Consider the following 21,878-nt stretch of genomic DNA (forward strand, 5'->3'; position numbering starts at 1 on the left):
CCAACCAACAAACCAACCAACCAACCAACCTACCAACCGACCAACCAATCAACCAACCAACCAACCAACCAACAAATCAACAAATCAACAAACCAACAAACCAACCAACTAACCAACCAACCAACCAATCAATCAACCAACCAACCAACCAACCAACCAACTAACCAACCAACCAACCAACCAACCAACCAACCAACGAATCAACAAACCAACTAACCAACCAACAAACCAACCAACCAACCAACTAACCAACCAACCAACCAACCAACCAACAAATCAACAAACCAACAAACCAACCAACCAACCATTCCTGTAATTTAAATGAAACATGCAGTGTATTCTTTGACAGATGATTATAGTTCATCTTGTGCCTGAAGTCTCCAGCAGTGGAGGGTGTGTGTGTTCACAGAGTCTTAAACTGTTCTTGTTTTGATTTGTACAACATATTTCTCACACAATAGACTATTCACAGCACACACAGGCTGGTGGAGCCTGCTGACATTTATGTGCTTGTGTAAATTATAGTGACGTGGGAAACGTGGTGATGATATTTTTATGTGACCCACATACCTGTAATTGCTTTGGCCCTGAACTGAAAACACTTTGCTTTAAACATACATTTTTTCATCTAGGAGCTGCATAACTCTGGGGTACCTATCATCATCCTGACTGTATGCAAAATAGCAAGTAAAATGCTAAAGGTTGAATAGCTTTAGGGAATGGGAATCACAGTCGTTCATCAAGTGTGCAAAAAAGACAAATGCCCATATAAGAGAAGGTCTCAGCAGGGTCAAAGGACATTACATACATTACGTTAAAAAACTTGGAGTGACCTGTAGCATTAGGGTAAGCTAATGTTAGGCTAACTGAATGTGAACAAAACTCCAGTTAATTATGCATAATGTTAGTTAATCTACCAGTATCTAGCGAAATGCAAAACATAATATTAGCATACCTTTATATCTGACATCTGTGTCATTGTTACAAGTCAACAGCAGTTCGAGTCACACCACTGGATATTTTTACGGACACCTGGAGACACTTCCTGCCGTTTCTGTGGCGACTAAAAGCTGCTAGTTTCGTGTTCACAAAGGTGCAGGAACACACTTTTAAATTTTAAATCTTTGTCAGTGTGTTGTGTCATGTGTTAGTTCAGCAGCTCTTTTTGACACGTAACCAGCCAGTGGATGGCTGACGTTACCCTTGTAGGTTAGCTCGCGTTACAGTTATGCCAAGATCCTGACAAACTTTCTTTCTGTGTGGCCTCTAACGGCTGAAGGTGCTGCATGACTCCAGGGTGGCATGCAGTGGGTTGAGAGGTATTGTCAATTATACTGAGTAGCTTTCTCAGCATCCTCCTCTCTGACAAAATACAGGCGGCTCTGACCTTCCTTGTACAAAGCATCAGTGTTTTTGGTCCAGTCCAACCTATTGCCTATGTGGACGCCCCGACTGACTGGGTTCAGACGGGTCCTTTGCTTTCGGAAGTCCAGCACTTTGTGCCGTTGAGTTGCAGGTGGTTATACCCAGCCTCCTGTCCTCTCATGATACAGCACACAATGGCATATTGACTGAAAACTACTGCAGGTGGCAGGACTGTGAGCAGTGTCTGAGGTGTGGAGCGTGAACAGGAAGGGAGACAGGACTGTTCCCTTACCACATCGTTGGTAATCCAGGTCACTAGTGGAGCATCCACCTGCAGGTCCAGAAGCTCATTGCTCAGCAGGGCAGCTCGTTGGGTGTTAAATGCACTGGAAAAGTAAAAAAAACATGACTCTCACAGTGCTGCCTGCCTCTTCCAGATGAGCATAAGATCTGTGCATCAGGAAGACGATGGTGTCCTCCATTCCACAGTGGAAGAGTTCAGCTGTTGTAATAGTTCAGCTGAATACAGGCTGCCATATTTTACTGGTTGGAGTATGCTCAGTAGCGATCAGGTAGTAGAGACAAGGTATTGAGTTCCTATCCAAACACCCACCAGACTCAATGGGCTCAGCTGTCAATCATGACTTAACACCCATTTTTATATAATCAAAAACCAAAAACTAAAACCAAACTTATCATAAAAATGAAAACTTGAACATTAAATCAGTGTGATAAGAGCTTCCTTTTAAAACAGAAATCATCTTTGGGAATAATTTTACATGTCCTTCAGTTCTTCATGTCCCATCTGCTATTGGAAGGAGGCAGAGTTTGTGACCTGTACTGCGATGAATGGAGTTGTTTTCACTTTAGGTTCAGGGAGCTGTCATGTTGTCCTTGTTTATACAGTCAATAGTTTAGCCAGCTCAGATTCAGCGACCAGGCTTTCTGTCCCACTCCTTACCAAACGTTGACTGTGATGCACAGTTTTGTTTTTTGGTGATCAAAAGAGCAAGACGAGGATATTTACCTGTTTGCCTATTGTTAATTTTAATGTGGACAAAGATATTTGCTTTGTATCAACAGTTGTGTGGACGCACAATGTTTTTACACAGATTCATCTGCACAGTGGATAAATCTCTTTAGCCAACATGTCTGCTAGCAGGGGGCCCATTTGGGCTGACAGACTTGTTGAACTTTTCACCTGGCGGATGGTTGTCAGAAGTACTATTACAACAAAGTGAAAGTTGGACAGGACTACGGCTGGACTAAAGATAGTACATAAAATGCTTTAAAGCATTATTTGGTTATTCAACAAAAACATTGTTTTCTCGTATTTTTCCAGGCAAAAAAAAAGAAAAGAAAAAAAGAAAACCATCAAATCTTCTGCACCTCACGCGAGGTCCTGTGCTATTGTTGAGACAAGGCGTGTGACATTGTTCAGTGACACTGACATGTCTAATCATGACAGCAGCGTGGGTGTGTAATGTCATGGAGAGGTTACATTGAATTGATACACATCTCTGTGCATACACTGCTGCAGACGTTGTTTTCTAACTTATACTGTCCTTGGCTCAGAGTTGTAGTGTACCCCCAGGATGTATTGTAATTGTTCTTGAAATGATGTGTGTTTTCTCTCTCTTGAGCCTTATTTAAAATGGATTAGGATCGTTAGCACGGATAATCCTTTTCGTATTTCACTGATACGGCATTTTTACCTGCTGAAGGATTTCATGCTTACACCAATTTGAAGAATGAAAAAGAGCTACTGAGCTTTAAAACAATGTTGCTCAATTTCTATTTAAAGTTTACTTAATTAAGTTTTCTTCAAAATTGACAACAAAAATGAAGTGTTGCACATGATCAACAAAAGCTCAATGGACTGATCAAGTATCAGCCAGTGTGGTAGTACAAATACAAATGGAAACTTTAGTCAGTACAACGACTCGTTTTGATATTTTACTATTTGGGGACTCAACTCCTTTTCTAAGATGAGTAACACTGGAAGCTAAGAAGGTGTGGCGCCGTCATTTGTCAGCTGAAGGTTGATTGTCATGTGTGATTCATTTTTTGAAGCTTCTCAACAGTTCATCTGTAATGTAATTGAAACCACCTCACCGGTTGAGCACGTTTTGTGGCTTTGTCACCTGAGTGTCCCATGATGCTGAAGCTGCTTGTCTTGTTTGGCTCCAAGGTGACAAAACACTGAAGACATTGCATAAACAGCAGATAGCTCTCCTTAAAAAAAAACCTTTGGCCACATTTAGTTGGTTCTTACGTTGGTTTGACAGTTTGACTAATTTACCCTGGACTACACAGTGTTGCCACCTTTCTTTGCAATTTTCTATTATTTAAAAATAAACTTAATCACTTATTGGCCTTTCCATAGGACAGGGGTTGAACCACACGTGACCTGTCGTACATGAGGTCATGACATCTGAGTTTCCAAAAGTCTGACCCCATTGACCTTGAGTCACATGAGAAAGAACTCGAGATTCAAGATTCAAAAAACTTTATTGTCCAGTAATGCAGGCAATAATAGAAATGTGATTTTCGCTGTTGCATGGTTCATAAAATAAAGATAATAATGAATAAAAAATAATGATTATAATTCACTTTAATTGAATCAAGCTTAACTCAATACCAGACTCGACAGCCCTTTATGACTCTACATTTTAAACCACCCATAAATGCTTAGCCATATTTAGGATCAGTATCAAATTGTACTCACTCATAGATACCAACCACCTAAATACACATGATTTTTTTCATCAAGACCCATGCATTAATCCCTGAGAAATTAACGAAAATGTTGAGACAAACTGAGAAACCAACCAACCAACAGAAGATACGGGTACAAACATTTCCTCCTTGGCAGAGGTAAAAAATGTATAATCATACCCCCGTTCTTGTTTCATTACACTGTCTCCCTGTACACGCTAGATCTGACTTCAATGATCTACTTCTAACTTCAAGTATTAGTACTTGAAGTTGTAAGTTGTAAGTGGATATTATGTATTGTGGCATTTTCCCCAATGTCTTTTTACATATTTAAAAATATTTCTTTGTTTATAATATTTTATATCTAAATGATGTACATTTTTATATACACTGTGCCACAACATTAAAACCACTGGCAGGTGAAGTGAACAACATCGTTACAAGGCAATTATGAAACCTTGGGACCTTGCATTCATGTAGATGCCTCTTGACACACACAATCACTTAAAAGCTGTTGCAGACCAGATACACCCCTCATGGAGGGCCTCATTTTTAGTCCGATGGAGACAGAAATCACGTAACTGTTGATCATGATTTATCTTAAAAAACACTTTGATATTTTATTCACCCTCGTCCACTCATTCATCTTTTACCAGCATTGAATTTAATGGATGATAAAGTGCTGGAACGCTACCTTATGTTACATTAAACACAAGAAGATGTGATGCATGAGCACAACCTATAGCTAGATGTTACAAGTCTGTTTTCAGTCTCATGTATTTTACATTTATTTCACACACATCCTCAAAACACAAACATTATGCCTCTGATCAGAGCTCCCACAGGGACCACACCATACTGTGAAAGATCCTTCACGATCATTTATTGATTAATTACCAGTGTTACTGCTGCTACTATCAATAGCCTTTGTTGTAATATACAGGTGCAAAATCGTATGGAGTGTGCCGCTGAAGTAATGACAACTTGACATTTCATGTGTCAAGTTAACAAGTTGATGCATTAAGTATTAAAAAGATGTATTAAATTAGCATTTAGAATTTTAATTGAAAAAAAAAAGAATAAAAAAGATTATTATTAGTCAATAATTACTACTTCTTTATTGTGTTAACAATTGATTGTAAAATAAAATGGCAAACTTATTCAGAAAGTACTATTACTTTTTCTTGTTCAGTATAGTTTGTCTGCATTTTATATTCTATTTCACAATTCATTTTTTATCATTGCTTAATTTGAAAACTTTCTCACTTTCATTTACCATCACCTCAGGTAACATTAATCTCTTTAATCTGACTGTCCTAGCAGCACAAACTTGTGCTCTACAGCCGATCAATGTTCAAACAAATATTAAAGTCAGGTGGCGATCCCAGAGTTTTCCAAAATACAAAACATGTTTGGCCCAATTTTGGGGAAAGGTTTGTAAAATAGTGCTCAAGACAGTGTCTGGTTTCAGCTAAAACCTGAGAATATTTGATAAGGAATATAAATGCAATATTGTCACTACTTAAATGTGAAATAAAGAAAACTGGATGCTATGGATTAAAAGATCTGCGATATTAGTTCTCACAATTGGTGCATTAAAATTTAATAAGTCACACCACCCAGTAAATCATGATCCTATGAGTGTATAAGGAATGGAAATATCATATAAAACATATGTCACCATATAAATGATTTTCCTTTTAATGCAACATTGAAGTCATCTCACAGTTTGTTCGTCCAAACTAATGTGAACTCTCATTTGGTTTTCAAAAAAAAGATTTTTGAAAATCAAATCAAATCTAATGAAACAAATAATTTGGTTTGAATAATTTCTCTAATGCACTTAAACCAACCAGCCAACCAACAAACCAACAAACAACCAAACAAACAAGAACATGCCAACTAAATTGCGAGTTGGAAACACCCATGAATAAAGGATGAAAATAGCAGCAACATCACGCATGTAGTCACACCGTGTTTCTGTTCAGCCACCTGTGTTTCTGACTGAGGCACATGAGAGCAGGTGACACCTCCAGATCAGCGTGCATGTGCGTGAACTCGGCTTCACATTATGCACCATGTGAGAGACAAAGATTGTGTTTGACAAACTGCAGATTTTAGCACTGGGGCTGAGGGGTTATCTGCGTATTAGATCGTCTTCAGAACACGCTGCAGTTTTCTGTCATCACAAGCCAGTCGACTGCCTGACGCTCCCATATCTCTGTGGCATCCGACTGTGTGCGTACCTGTCGAGTTCTTTTCTGCTTACTCACCTCCCTCAGGCTGCTGCAGGTGGATCATATCAACCTGCACAACGTTTGATTGACGTCCTATTTCCTTTAATCAAGACAAGGCATCATGAAAACAGAGTCTGTAAGGATGGTTTTCATATGCTGGGCTCGCCTTTCATTCATCTTTAGTACACAATCGAAGAAGAAGAAATTATGTAGTGACTGATACCCATATTGAATCCAACAAAAACAGGCATGTAAGAAGGAAGCAATTATGAGATGCCTTTTCACTCTTAGAGTCATGCAAGTTGTGGGTGTCACATTACTTCCCACACGCTGATAGAAGTGGTCAACAGCTGGTGTGTTTGTGGATGTTTTACTGACTAAAATTGTGCAGGTTATGTGACAAAAGTAAACACAGAAGATGAGTACTAAGAATGTTTTACTTGAATGTTCTTTATTTGTGCTGGTTCAATACTGCTTTTTAAAGTCCTGTGGTTTCTATGTCTGTGAGTGCAGACGGTATGCCATGGTAACAGTTCGCAGACAGAGCTGAAGCAAAGAAGGGAGGGAAATCAAAATAAGCTTTGTGTTTTGAATAGCTGCAGTGCACTGATCTGTGTCTCACTTACCTGTAGATTGACAGGAGCTCATAATATCTCCAGTGGCATCATTCCTGGCCTCTCGAGGTTGAGCATACCACACCATGTGACAGAGAACATCTCTGAAATGCTTTCAGAAGATAAGATCTAAAACCTCCATACTGTCCCCCTGTCACATGTCTGACTTCTCTGAAACGTTTTGAGTTGTCATTGTATCATTTGGCATCGATATACAGCCATTTGAGTCGACTCTTGTGCAATTTTTTCTTCTTTCGTATGTAGATAAAACCACACAGTCACTTCCTGTTCATCTCTCTGTGGTGTAGATTTATGATCTCCGTTTATTAAAGTATTCCCCCACAGGCAGAACCTCTTCTTGCTCAGGGGTATTTCAGCAGGTTGTATTCTTCCTGTGACAGGGCTTTGAATATGTCCATGTGACATTCTTCCCCTCTGCCACCTTGCTTCCTGTTTGTGTCTTTCAACTGTTGCAAATACTTTCGTACGTATCTGCTAGAGATGTTTAATGATGAACTAGGAGACTTGTTCACGACATTAGTCATCATTTACCACTGACTGTATTCTGTTTCACAAAAAATTTACTATATTGGACTATAAACTTTCTCCTTTGGTGGCCCAAAACTAGAACGTACATAACGACAGGGTCCGGGCCACAAGCAAACACCTATTGGATAGCATTTTAACGATGCAAAATGGTACTAGGATCCCAACTGACTCCCGAGTGTCACTCTGCCCGCCATTCTCAGATTGTAAAAATGAATGAATGAATGATTTTTTCCCCCCTACAGGAATAAAGCATAAACAGAAATTTATATCATAATTATTTATCAGAGTTAGCACCAAATGCTGCCAACTGTAGCTACCATTAGGCTCATCTGCACAGGTAGAAATGGAGCTAGTGGTGTGGACTGTGAGCTGGGAGCACCAGGGAGGTGTAGGTGCTTACACCACTACCACGGAGCTTTGGCCCAGGCCAGGACTCACTGGTTTGCAGACTAACTTCACCAGGATACTTTTGTTGAATGTTTGAATGCTTCCAACTAAAATTCTAACATATTTACCTTTAAATATATATATATTTTTCTAGAAACATCAACTTTGGCCTGCCATTAGGTTTTTGTCCCAAAATAATGGAATTTCAAGATACAAAGGTTATAAAGACTGTTGCAATATTTTACATCACAGCACTGTAATACAATACTGCGAATATATCATATATCTATTGCATTGACACAATCTGCACAAACAGTATTTGTATCAGAACAGGTTACAATGCATTTGGGCTAAACTCACAACCAGTAAAGTTATGATTGAAACTTCAATATTTTTAGAGTTCAAAACAAAATATTATTATTATTTACAGTCAAAACCACTTCTGTGGTTGTTCACTCTAAAACAGGTGTCACACACACACTCACACTGAGTCACGAGGTGACAAACATACCTGCCAAAACTGTCACGGACAGTAATCAGTCATTGGTTAAACTGGTGACATCAGGTAGAGTTATGTTACAGAGAGTTCAAACATAGAAGGTTGGGAACATTTTCTTTAGTTAGACATTCTTCTGTATTTGAAACGCTTTCTTTGAATGACTGCATGACCTTTCTCTGCTTGTGCTACTCTTACACACATTTTAACTTTATTTATTTATATCACATTTGTGGCCACAGTTGTTCAGTACAAGTTACATGCACTCACTATCTTTGTTTTTGTTTCCCTGTGACCGGTGTCCTGATTTCTGTCCTGGTCAATTTAACACGAGTGACTCTGCAGGTTCAAATGGTCTTAAATTAAAATACACAACAAGACATTCCAGTTCAAAATAATACAAACATCTGGGAAATCTGTGGAAACATAAATCCCTTCCAAAGATTTCCCAAAAATATTTTCAGTGATGTAACTAAGCATATTTACTCAAGTACAGTACTTAAGCATATTTTTTAAGGAACTTGCACATGTGTATTTTTTCTGCTACTTTATACTATCCCTGCACTACATGTTGGAGGCAAATCTTTCACCCCAAAACATTTTTTGATGGATTTAGTTACTAGCTACTTTGCAGATTTCAAGCTACATCTGAGCCAAAGTTTATTTAATTATTTTATCGCCAATCAGATTATGATTTATTAATTAATGTATAATGTAATTTTGTACTTTAAATGTACTTTTAAAGTCCAATCAAAACTTTTAGTCAAGTACTATTCCTATGCGGGACTTTCACTTTTAACAAAGTAATCTTTCAACATGATATCTTTACTCAGTTTGAATTTTGGGTACATCCCTGAATATTTTGCAGCCAACCCGTAAAAGTCATGCAGCATTTTTATTGTATCAAGAATCTTACACCTGTGTTTGTATCAGTGTGTGTACATGTATGTTGTAGACTTTTTCTTTATCGTTCTTAAAAACCTGCAAAGCCCAGTGACACATTACAGGTGATATCTGAACATACAAGAAGAATTACAATGACACTAGGTCTGTCTATTAAAGTCAGGTGAGAGCATATCACTGATTGAAAACGTGAGCACATCTGTAGAGAACTCCGTCAGCGATGCTTAACGTGTTGCATAACGAGTTGAAGAAGTTAAATATGTTTAAAGGAGGAAAACAGATATCATCTGGAATGTACCTGGTGTCAGAGATACAGTGGAGCCCTGACATATGATGGATCCTTAAACTGGAATCTCCTCTGTCAGATAATCATCAAGATGGTAAATGCAAGAACGTGGCGCAGTACACATGACTTGTTGTAGGACGACAACAGTAACCAGCAGGCATGTGATGTACTTAAGCCAGCCGGGGGTGGTTGGGGGGGGGGGGGCAACCTTTTTCTGACCGGTCGCGACTCGATTCCCCGGCTCCACCGGCTGCATGTCAAAGTATCCTTGAGCAAAACGCTAAACCCTTAAATACTTCTGATGAGCAGCTCACCTTGCATCGTAGCCTCTGCAGTCAGTGTATGAATGTGTGTGTGAATGGGTGAATGTGAAAAGTGTTGTTAAGCACTTTGAGTGGCCAGTAGACTGAAGATATATAGAAGTGTAAGTCCGTTTACTATTTATTGGCAGCAGAGGAGGACAGGAAGCTTGCTTTCCTGGAGAGACACTCACGTCTTACTATAAGTTCCTGTAATTAGTCTGTCTCAACACAGAGTTCATTGTAGTGCAGAAAGGCACGCAACCCTTTGAACTCTGCAATAGACATAATCCACTAGTATCTACACTGGTATTTCTGATCATTGTAAGGTCACTTCTTGGAGTATCTTCAAATGCTTCATATCCCTGAAACCTATACAACCTAAGCTAAAAGCTTTTTTATCTCAATGAAATAAAAAAGCATTTTTTCATCAACTTTTACTGAATTAAAAACATAAAGCTTATTGAGCCAAAAGATTTTAAAATGGAGAAAACTGAACAAGATATTTCTCAACACTACACAACTTATTTGAACGATGTGCTTATTTTAGTTTTTGAGATGAGCAGAGACGTTTTTGGCAGTCAGTCAGTCAGCGGTTAAAACTGAAAATGTACATTCATGCTGGTTAAACCCTCCGTACAAGGTTGTAATAAAGCAAAAATATGTGTTGGATATGAAATATGACTCAATTAGCAGTTCTATGATTCCTGGGAATAAACGCTGCGTCCTCAAATTAGAAGGTGAACACACCTGAATTCAGCACGCAACTCTGGTGATGACAGCTGAGCCTGAGGGACAGGTGTGTTCACCCAGCACACGTTTAATACATTCACAGAGCCCTCGCTGCCACTTGAAAAATCATTCACAATACAGGACCAAGTGATTATACCTGTCAAGTGTCACAGGTGTTGAGCATCTTTACCGTTACACCATTCTCACCTGATTCTGTTTCTGTGTTTTCTGACTGTGCTGGCCACCTGGGTAACGAGAACATTTTGTTATAATGCTGGAAGTTGCAACATCATGATGATGATGCCAGATAAAGTTTAGTCACTGAATAAAATGTCTGTACTTCAATCACATGTTTATGCAGTGCCTGTCTCATGCTGGGGTGCCTGTTCTGGGAGGAGTGAAGCAGAAGCAAGCGGAGTGAAGGAGTGGTTTACCTGCCGACAGGTGAGATGTGTCCAACCTCTGTGTGTGAGTGGAGAACTTGAGCACAGCCCTCCACAGGTCCGTATGTATATATTGACCTGCTGAGGAGCTGCTGGGAGTCACAGCAGAGAGAAGGGCCTGACTGAGGAGTGATCAGAGCATCAGCTGCAGAGAGGCATCACCATGGGGAACTGCTGCGATAGTGTGTGCAATTTTTTCAGCCGGACAAAGAACACCAATGTGCGCATTAGTCTGCCGGCTGTCTGCTTCGTCTGGCAGATTGCCATGATTATTCTTTTTGGAGTTTTCATCCGGTATGATGAGGAGTCAGACGCACACTGGGTAGAGTTCAGAAGGGAAAACAACATCACCAGCGACATCGAAAATGACTTCTACTTCAGATATCCCAGTAAGTGATGATCCTGTGTCAGTGATGTGCCACCCTGGTATTTAATGGTTGACTATGACTTTTTATTGATTTTTTTTTTTTTTTTTTTTTTTTTAAAAATAGTTCCAGATTGTGGTCATCTTCCCTCCAGCTTCTGCATGAATTTTAATTTACTGAGCTGTTTTTCAACTAGAATCTAGATTGTGACTGTGCAAAGGCAATTGAACAAACTACAGCAGCATTGCACAGCGTTCGCTCATGTTGTAACCTGAACATGAAGCGATGGCTAGCATCTCAAAGCTATTGATACCTTAAAGCAAAAAATAAACTAATAAAATCTCAGTGTAAATTACAAATGAATAATTGATAAGAAACTATATTAAGTTAATGGATGTGAAGTAGAATTTATCAGGCTGGTATTTTAAAATATTGTAATCATAATTCTACAAATGTAGATCATTGCGTGCCATTGCAACTCAACAGTATTTCCCTCTCTCCAGGCTTCCAGGACGTCCATGTCATGATCTTTGTTGGATTTGGTTTCCTCATGACCTTCCTGAAACGTTACAGCTTCGGTAGTGTGGGATTCAACTTCCTGATCGCCGCCTTCGGCCTGCAGTGGGCTCTTCTCATGCAGGGCTGGTTCCACGCCCTCAACCCGGAGACCGGAAAAATCACCATCGGAGTAGAGAGGTAAGCCTCTTCATCTGATTTTTGTGCGCCATCAGTCATTCAGTAACCTGGAGGAGGTGCATGTGTTTGGTGCACGGGTGTGTTATGTAACTACATACTTTAACCTAACAATAGATCAACAGGTGAATGACTGTTTTTGGACAGGAGAGCGTCAATTTAGTCAGGTTTTGTTTGAAGGCGTACTTATGTCACAGCTGTCACCAGATTAAGGCTTTTCAGTCTCGAGGTGAAGCAGTCATCGCAAAGATGCAGCCGATCAAGTTTGTTTGCTGAAAGCACGTGTAACTCTTGGCTGTTGACCCCTCAGGTGCCTTCTTTGTAAATCCACCTGTTCTACACGTGATTCACACGTGTTTACAGGTCCTGGGGGTTACATAAGCATGTGTAACTTTTGACATACGCAGTGATGAATGTAACATCCTTGTACTTTACTTCAATTTTATTTTCAGTGGAAGATGTTTTGCTTTTTATGCCACTAAATTTCTTTGACAGCTAAAGCTTGTATTAAGAAGTGTTAACCATTGCCTCCACATGACGAACTACAACATTAAAATAATATTCCTGTGTTGGAATAACATTAACTGGCCTCAAGGTTTCTGTGCACTAATACACACCATGTGAGCATGGGCCATTGCGTCTGTATTGTACTTTAATGGTGACAATTCCTCGAATAAATTTGCAATTTTAGTCAGAATGCCAAAACTAAAGCCGACATGCACTCATGCGTGCACTGGTAATCCGGCCTCGCTTTGACTCCTCTCAGTGATTTGCCTCAGTGTTCATTTATGTTTACAGTTAAAGTTTTCCCTCATTCAGACCATAACCTTGCCCTTCTTCTCGTCCTCCACAGTCTGATCAATGCAGACTTCTGCTGTGCCGGCTCTCTGATCGCCTACGGTGCCCTCCTGGGAAAAGTAAGCCCCGTCCAGCTGCTGGTTGTCACCTTGTTTGGCGTCACACTCTTCGCTGTGGAGGAGTACATCATCCTCGACCTCCTTCACGTGAGTCTCACCGAACACAATCACCCCACTGGAAACTTAGTTATTGTCCAAGAGGTGAGATTTTTTTATCAAACTTTCTTGATTTCTTTTTTGTGCTGCTTATAGTGCAGAGATGCTGGTGGCTCCATGGTCATTCACGCCTTCGGAGGGTACTATGGTTTGGCCATCTCCTGGGTCCTCTACCGACCAAACCTACACTCGAGCAAACGCCTCAATGGATCTGTCTACCACTCGGATGTGTTTGCCATGATTGGTGAGTGACAGACGATTTATATTTCGCATTCATCGCTCTCAAACCTGTTTCCTTGATTGTGAATGTCTTAATCTAACCGGGTTTGATTGACTTTCTCTCACCTCACAGGTACTCTGTTCCTGTGGATGTTCTGGCCCAGTTTCAACTCAGCCATCACAGACCACGGCGACGGACAGCACAGAGCAGCCATCAACACTTACCTCGCCCTCGCTTCCTCTGTTCTCACCACCGTGGCCCTCTCCAGCATGTCTCAGAAGAGAGGAAAACTGGACATGGTAACGCTTTGTCACCGAAAACTACAAATCTACAAGCATTCTTGTAACATCAACGTGTGTCTCATGACTTGGCATGCTGTTTTACCTGACAGGTGCACATCCAGAATGCCACCCTGGCAGGTGGTGTCGCCATGGGAACAGCGGCAGAGTTCATGATCACTCCTTATGGCTCGCTTATCGTGGGTTTCTGCACTGGCATCATCTCGACCTTTGGCTACATTTTTGTGACGGTGAGTCTGCACCTCCTAACTTGTGTTGTGGCTCTGAATGAAAAGGAGGATCAAAGTGAAACCAGCTCTAGGTTGTATTACAGGAAAATGACAGGATTATAAGAAGCGATGACTCAATTCAAGAGCAGGCACTGAGGGTTAAATGGCATGAAGCAAGTTGTTGTGGCACACCTAAGTTGGTTGGCAATGACTGTGAACCTCGTGACAACTGTTATTATGTTTGAGGAGGCGTGTCGAAAGCAGTTTTAAAAAGGGCAAAATAGAGATTGGGATTTTAACAACATGAGGAGGATTTTATTTTCTATGATAACTTATCATAAACAAATTATACTTGGTGAGTTTCTTATTTTTCTAAGCGTCAGTTATCTTTAATATGGCCAAAACACAGTCTTAAAAATAAATCGTAGGCAACTGGACTTTAATGATGGATGAATGTTGTTCTCAATTTCAGCCTTTCCTGGAGAAATACTTAAAGCTCCAGGATACATGTGGCGTTCACAACCTGCATGCTGTGCCCGGGATGCTCGGCGGCTTCATTGGCGCCATTGTTGCTGCAGCCGCCGATGAAAGTGTCTACAGCAGAGAGGGGTGAGTTCAGAAAGCCTGACTTTGCCTGTTTGCTGACTCTAAAGTTGGAGTCGGGCGCAGTCTTCATCTGAGCACTCGTATCTCTTCTTCATGCTTCTCAAAGTTTCATATGAAACTCTGGATTAAAACGTTTTTTTCTTCCTTCAGGTTGATCAACACGTTTGACTTTGAGGGCGAATTTGCTAACAGATCTGTAGGAACCCAGGGAGGCTTCCAGGCTGCTGGCACATGTGTGGCCATCGCATTTGGGCTTGTCGGAGGAGGAATTGTCGGTGGGTTTGAAAAACGTGTTGTGTAGTGCTATAAATGTACATAAAATACTATAATACTCATCTTTCCATATAAAGATTATGTTGAGAAAATGATGATGAGAAAAAAATATTAAAACTGAAGTGAGAATTCGTGATTAATGGGATTTTTTTTGTGTGTGTGTCTTCAAAGGTCTCATCCTGAGGATCCCCATCTGGGGCGACCCTGCTGATGACAACTGCTTTGATGATGAAGTTTACTGGGAGGTAAGAGTGCTTTTCTACCACTAGATGGTGTAATTGCCCTTTAAGTGGAAAGGAAATCGTCTGATCAATTGTGTTGGTTTCAGGTTCCTGAGGATGAGGAGGCCATCCCTCCCGTCTTGGAGTACAACAACCACATGATCCACAAACACCAGGACATGTAAGCTTACTCACACTTCATCACATCCTCATTTTACTCCTCCTTCTCATGCATTCTCATTCAATTTATTCTCTTTCGTTCAACAGATCTGAGTCAAACTTCTCGGTGGAGCAGAGTTAGAGCCTCACAGTGGACGATCAAACTTGCATTTGAACTTGATACAGCTGTGAAACGACATTAATTTATGAAGGAGCAACCCTCAAAAATATTTGGATGTATTCTGCCAGTCTCGTCTCGCTTGCTTCATACCTGATTTTTCTGGCACCTGTGTCAATGATTGGAAGATTAAGATAATAATTACAAAATAATGTAACATTTATTCTGAACTCAACTGCATTTACTTTCTCTTTCATTTTGGAAGAAACTTATATAGTTATAATAATTTGTATATGCTAAATGACTGGAAAGTGTCAGGTCCAGAATCCAGGCAGTGTGACGAGAAGTCACAGACACTTTGTTTATGTTTATAATGCACAAAACAACATTTTGTTTGAAAAAGCATCACGATACTCTTTTGTCTTTACCATAGAGAGCTTTGAATTATTTGATGCAATGCCTTTTAATTGCTGAATATTGTCATTGATGAAGTTTGCCATTTTAGTTCTTATGAATGAAGTTTGTTGAAAAGAAATTCTTTTAGTTGTGTTTGTAAAAAGAGGTGTTAAGTGAAGAATCAAAGATCTTTGTGACAATTTCTGAGTTGTATATTTTATTTCTTAAATTATGTATTATTAACTGTCTGTACATATGCTTCCACATGTCATGCATACTATTTGTCGCATAACTTTTATGTCCTTAAGGTGGAAGTTTTGAGTAACTACAGTAGCGATGACACAATTTCAGTGATTTGATTGCTGCAGTGTTGAATGTTACCTCCAATACACTGTGTTGTATTAATGACATATAATGTAACTAGAAATAAACAATAAAGTTAAACTGTTATCTTTAAACTCCTGTTTCTTACTTCATTACAAGACATACGAAGGCACTGATAAAAAAATAATTACAAGACTGAAGTGTGATAGTCACAATCAGGCGCCATGAAGAAGTAGACAAAAATAACAATCAGGATGTCAGAATTTCTGTGTGTATATAAAACCTAAATAAATGGATAAAGGCGCGTTAAACTAATTAACTCAATGGAAATACTGACAGCTTAACAATCTACTTCTGTATCAATGAACATTGTAAGTATTGGACTGGTGTGTGACATAGTGAATTAAAGCACAAGTAGCTGTTATTTCCACTGTGTACACTGAAATAACTTATGATCAGTTGAAACAAATTATATCAATATCAACCTTAGCAACAGAGCATGACCCTGCCCTGACAAAGAAGAATATGTCATCCATGTGCTAAAGGTAGAAGGCACAAAGAAAAGTAAAGGAGAGACAAGAAAAGAAAAGACAAGAAAAGGAGAGACAAGAAAAGAAAAGAAAAAAAGAAAAGAAAAGCCAAGAAAAGAATAGAAAAGAAAAGAAAAAAGAAAAGGAAAGAAAAGAAAAGGATAGACAAGAAAAGACACAAAAAGAAAAGATAAGAAAAAAGAAAGGAAAAGAAAAAAGAAAAGAAAAGAAAAGAAAAAAAAGGAAAGGAAAGAAAAGAAAAAAGGAAAGGAAAGAAAAGGATAGACAAGAAAAGACACGAAAAGAAAAGATAAGAAAAAAGAAAAGAAAAGAAAAAAAGACAAAAAAAGAAAAGACAAGAAAAGAAAAGATAAGAAAAAAGAAAAGAAAAGAAAAGAAAAGTTCAGAGCAAAGTTCAGTGCTTGGATAAAAGGATGTAATCTGATGGATGTTTAGTAGCAAATGATATATTTACATGTGATATGTTTTTCATAAACTGTTGTTCTCCCTATTCATGCAAAACAAACAGTATTAATCAATCTCAAGGCAAAAATCACAATCATCTGACTCCGTTTGAATACTTTCTTCTTAATCACAAGTCCACTATAACTCCACAAGGGGGCGATATATGGTTAAAAAAATGATGGAAAGTTTCAGCCCTCTAACTCTCTTCAATCAACACTTGTATCCTGAGAGACGACATGTATATTACTTTAGTGATATATCCAAATATTAGTTCCAACATTAGTCGGTGTTTTATTTTGTCTATCACAGGTTTGGAAAGTAGAAGAACAAATATGTGCAAACAAAAAATGCATGCAGACTTCAGCTCCATAAATTATGACGCATATTTACTTTATGTGAGGATCAACTTTTCTCTCCGGCTGTGGACCAAACAGCAGCCAGAGGAGGAATATCTACACGTTTGTATTTTTTCCATCTCATGAGGACACCTACAAATTTGAGCATTTTATATGAATTATTGACAAACAACACAATTTTAATTTGTGTACATAAGCGTAACTGTTTAGAGTTTGAGGGCAAAAGGGAAAAGATGAAGCTGTATTTGCCTTTAACTGTATTTATTTTGGTTAATATCCAGCTGACAATTGTATATACTTTTTAAAAAAAAATTTAAATCCTGTTGCTGCCTCCAGAGCTGTGTAACACCTTGATTCATGTGACTTTGACCACGAGGGCTCTTAAGCAGCATCAGGTTTAAATGCCTGTAGCTCCTCACCAGTTATTTAAAAGGATGAAGCTCCCTGAATGAGTGGAGAAATGTCCTTCTTCATCTTGACTTTAGGTGCAAATATGGAGAGTTGAAGAGGGTTAACTGGTCCTTCAGCTCGTCATGGGCTCACATGTTGTCTCCAGCACTCTGGTCCTCCTGCTCCCTTCATTCTGATGGTAATGAGGCATGGACAGGCCGGTCAACAAGGGTCATTTCCTGACCAGTCACCGTGACATTAATGAACTCTAAATACACTGGTGGACATATGTTTTGTGCTGGTCTTCTCAGGTTGACTAGCGGCAGAAGCTTTATTGAGTTAAGAGGTCTGTAAAAGGGCCTGATGGGGTTAAACAGGTTAACTGTGGGATTATCTGTTAGATTTAAATAGCTCTGAGTCTTTGTGATTAATACAGTGAAACACAACATTTACATGGTGTTATACTTATTTCATTGTTTGTTTCGGCTTGATTTTGTTTTTTTGCACAGTATACAGAGTTACTGATGTGACAGTTCAAGTTAAATCTAGGATGTGACGAGTTTTTAATTTATCTCAACTAAACTAAGATTTTGTTTGTATATTGGAACATATCATGTCACATTTTGATTATGACTAAGGCAGTGCCCGTTCAAAACATGCTGTTCGGCACAGATTATGTGAGGGGTTTGCAGATCCAATCTTAAGCCTTCTGAACTATAGCCCTTGTTTCTAATGTAAGCTAGATCCATGTTATTTATGTCTGCTTCTCCATGAGATCACGTGATAAGGATCACGTGTGAGCACAGCTTCAGTGCCACGAAGCCTGCTCCTCATTTCTGCTTGAGGCTAGCAGCTACTCGTACAACACACTTGGATCTCTGACCAAACTGTGAGTGGTTAAGTTGCATTGTGGGCAATTTATTTGCCAGGTTTTGACAAGGTAGAAGAATGAGCAGAAAAAAACAAAATCTTTGGTACTTCTGCATCTATTTTGGATACATTTTTGAAAAAAATACTGTCCAACATCCATCAATGTTTTAGAGAGTGATGCTAAATGTGATTTTTTTTTAAATATAAATGCTGCAATTCTTTCATCATTTCCCCCAAAGACAACACGATTCCTGCAGCACAAAAATGTGCTATAAAAGTTGTGTCAATATTTGACAATGTTCATTAATGTAAGTGTTTAGACAGTAACGCTGGTCTGACATGGTGCTCGGTTCACAAGCAATTAAATGAACAAATAATGCTTCATGAGTTTTTAAAATAAATCAGATTTGAGAAAAAAACAAAAAACAAAAAATGTTTTCATTAATATCCTTGAAACAACAGTCCAAATAAATGTAACAAGTAAAAGAAAACATAAGTCAGGTGCTGCTCAGTAAACTTCAGAGAGAAAACAAGATTTCTGCACACTGATTTCACCGAGTTCAAATCTTTTCACCGAAACACCAGTAAGATCAGAATTTGACTAGACAAAGACAGATAGACATTCTTGATCTTGACTCATATATGGTTGTTTGGAAAGTTTTTTTTTATGACAGGGTCTAAGAGCTGACAAACAGATAACAGTATAACAGAGATGTTACTCTTAAATCACTGTGCAGACAGGCCTTGCGGGGACCTGATGCCGGAGGAGAGTGGACGCAGCTCCTCTTGTGAATCATATGACCCTGGGGAGAGTGTTTGTGAAACCACTTGGTCTGCTATTGTCCTCCTGGGACTGGCCTCCCCTGAAAAGCTGCAGAAAGCCTGTAATCAGATTAAAGGTTGCTGGGAAGGGGAGGAGGGATTTTTGAGGAATAGCGAAGAGGTCGTGGAAGTTCTCTAATCAGTACCTGCCATTGAAGTGCAGAAGAGGGGCTAAATAACGCAGCAGGAGGGGAGGCGGGAGCCAAGCTAGAGGGACAAATTGGCCTGTTGTTGGAGGGGGATAATGGGACAATGAGGGAGGGGAGTATAATCAGTGAGTATAGAGTGGGAGAGAATAGGTGCAATGGGGAAAGGAGCAGGCTGAGGAACTCCAAAGGCGGTGGCCTTGTCCCATCCTGCCCTGGCAATTATATCACCTTTGTGAGCTGATTGGAGCAGGCTGCAGAGTCCATCTGGGCTTTCAGACGGACGTAACAACCTACATTTTCTCACTGTCCTCGCCAAGCGGTCTCACCGGGCTGCTGAGCGAGATATCAGGGAGCCCCTGATTGTGGTCTACTCCTCAGCACACTCCTGAAAAGCTGCTGCACTTCAAGAGGTCCACATCATCTAATTGCCACATGACAGTGACAATCATTAGTCACATATCCACACTTTGAATTTCATTATTTTAGCTCAATGGAAAAAGAAGGAGGCTGAAGATGTGTATTGTTCTTCTGTAGGGCATTTCTCTTGTTCTTACAACACAAGCAAGCAAAGAGTTGAGCTGAGAGACAACTCTGTAATTGACCTCCTCACTGTCCAGAGCTTGTAATGCTGATGTCATATCACAAGACGTCCCACTGAGCGCTGAGCTCCAGTAACCTCTCCGTAGGATCCTTTCCGTCATTGTGATCACTCATCAAACGTCCATCGCCTGAACAACAGGCATCACTAAAGGCCGATCACTACTTTTTTTATTCTGTTGACAAGAGTCCATTTGTTGGGGTCAAAGGGGAAAGTCTCAGGGGGGAAGACCTCTCTGGCAGCACTGGTGAGGAGGAGAACCAGAGAAATCACTATTCATAGCGGGGGAGTGCTTTGATTTGGGCACAAAGGCCACTAGTCTCCTGCCTAGATTGAAAGAAGTAGAAATCAGAGCTGCTTTAAAAACACGTGCGAGGGATCCAAACTGAATGGTTTAGTTAATTAGCTGCTCCACCTGCCCCAGAGCCCTAATTAGTGCACAACAGAAAGTGTTTGATTATTATAATTAAAAGGAAAATCTCAATATGTTATTTCTCTGCTTGTCGCCAATATTTGCATACAATTTAAAAATATAATATGTAACATTTCAACATTAAAATGTCTTGAAACTAATCAATGGCCTATATTTATTCTGTAGAGTTGTGTACTAACAATGTTCAAACCCAGAGAAATCTGTCATTTTATCTGATCGCCTGTCGTTATGACTCTCTGAAGGTCAGAGAGTGAGGAACATAATGTGAATAAAACTTTGAAACATTAACTTGTCTGTGAACATTTCTGCCTGATTCACCTGGACAGATTTCATCAAAAATGGTGGCTGTTTAACAATGAAGCCAACAACTCCCATGATCCCACACTACTTACATCTTGTGTTTCAGGATAACATTTTAGCAGTTATATCCTGTGCATGGGTACACAACACTTGTAAACGTGACAACCCTGAATTTGTTTTTGGTGCCTTGACCTAACCCTTTGTGACAAGAGAAAAATAGTACCTTTCTTTAAAGTTAAGTTTGCAAAATATCTACTTACGATGGTCCACCAGCACCTGCTCAGAGAGGCGCCACAGAGACAGGTGTGTGAGATGCAGGTTGATTGGCAGTGGACCAAACCACTGTGAGGCATATGGAGGGGGGGACCAACATTTAGAAACTTAAAAACACATTCCTCTGCATCTTTAAGTAGCACAATTGTTTTCATTGCATATTATTTTATACTTTCAAATGAGATGTTTTCACTGATACAGGTTATTGAGGTGGACACATCTCTCTTTTTCCTAGAAAGGGGGGATTCAAATCTATGAGTTTTGTTTTGTTTGTCTGTTTGTTCTTGTTGGGTCTTTTCAGTTTTAACAGCATTTGTCATATTGAGTCAGAACTTGGTTAGGGGTTGGGTTAAATGAGCAATTTGTAAGATATGACCAGAATTTTAGTTTAAAACATTCAAAATATATAACTAATATTATCAACAGAGTGTGAAGAAACAACAATGTTGATGCTATGTCAAAGATGTCTGTGTATTGTGTTGCGGAGATGTCTGCTGAAGTTAGCATGCTAACCATCCTGTCTGTAATATCACTTTGTACCTCGGCGATAGTCCTCAAGCCCCCCGCTGTCAGATGCATGCCAGCTGTTAGCGTTAAAAATGAAGGAAATTAACTCACAAAATGTCAAAAAATGATATACTCTTAATACTATGCTCCCTACTAAACAGAAAAATACAACTGCATACTGTCTCAATTCATGTTCTTCTATTTTAACAAAGTAAAACGAGTTTACAACTCATCGTGAAACACACTTCCTTCAAACATAC

General features: G+C 39.5%; 1 protein-coding gene and 1 long non-coding RNA gene across 2 annotated transcripts; one reads left to right on the forward strand and one right to left on the reverse strand.

Annotated features, from left to right (window-relative positions):
- Positions 1–11,147: 11,147 nt before the first annotated feature.
- Positions 11,148–16,051, forward strand: rhcga (Rh family, C glycoprotein a). The gene is made up of 11 exons (XM_084352201.1): positions 11,148–11,418; positions 11,898–12,090; positions 12,941–13,091; positions 13,197–13,344; positions 13,453–13,619; positions 13,712–13,849; positions 14,301–14,437; positions 14,585–14,709; positions 14,879–14,952; positions 15,036–15,109; positions 15,196–16,051. The coding sequence occupies exons 1-11, from the start codon at positions 11,193–11,195 to the stop codon at positions 15,227–15,229; spliced, it is 1,467 nt and encodes a 488-aa protein (XP_084208327.1). The 5' UTR covers positions 11,148–11,192; the 3' UTR covers positions 15,230–16,051.
- Positions 16,052–19,179: 3,128 nt separating this feature from the next.
- Positions 19,180–21,173, reverse strand: LOC311254359. Its single transcript, XR_014622241.1, has 2 exons — positions 21,099–21,173; positions 19,180–20,432 (listed from the first exon to the last, which is right to left on the reverse strand). It is a non-coding gene; the product is annotated as an uncharacterized lncRNA (long non-coding RNA).
- Between the last annotated feature and the right edge of the window lie 705 nt (positions 21,174–21,878).

The sequence above is a fragment of the Pagrus pagrus genome, assembly GCF_965226575.1.
Source record: "Pagrus pagrus genome assembly, chromosome: 1".
NCBI classification, from domain to species: Eukaryota; Metazoa; Chordata; class Actinopteri; order Spariformes; family Sparidae; genus Pagrus; species Pagrus pagrus.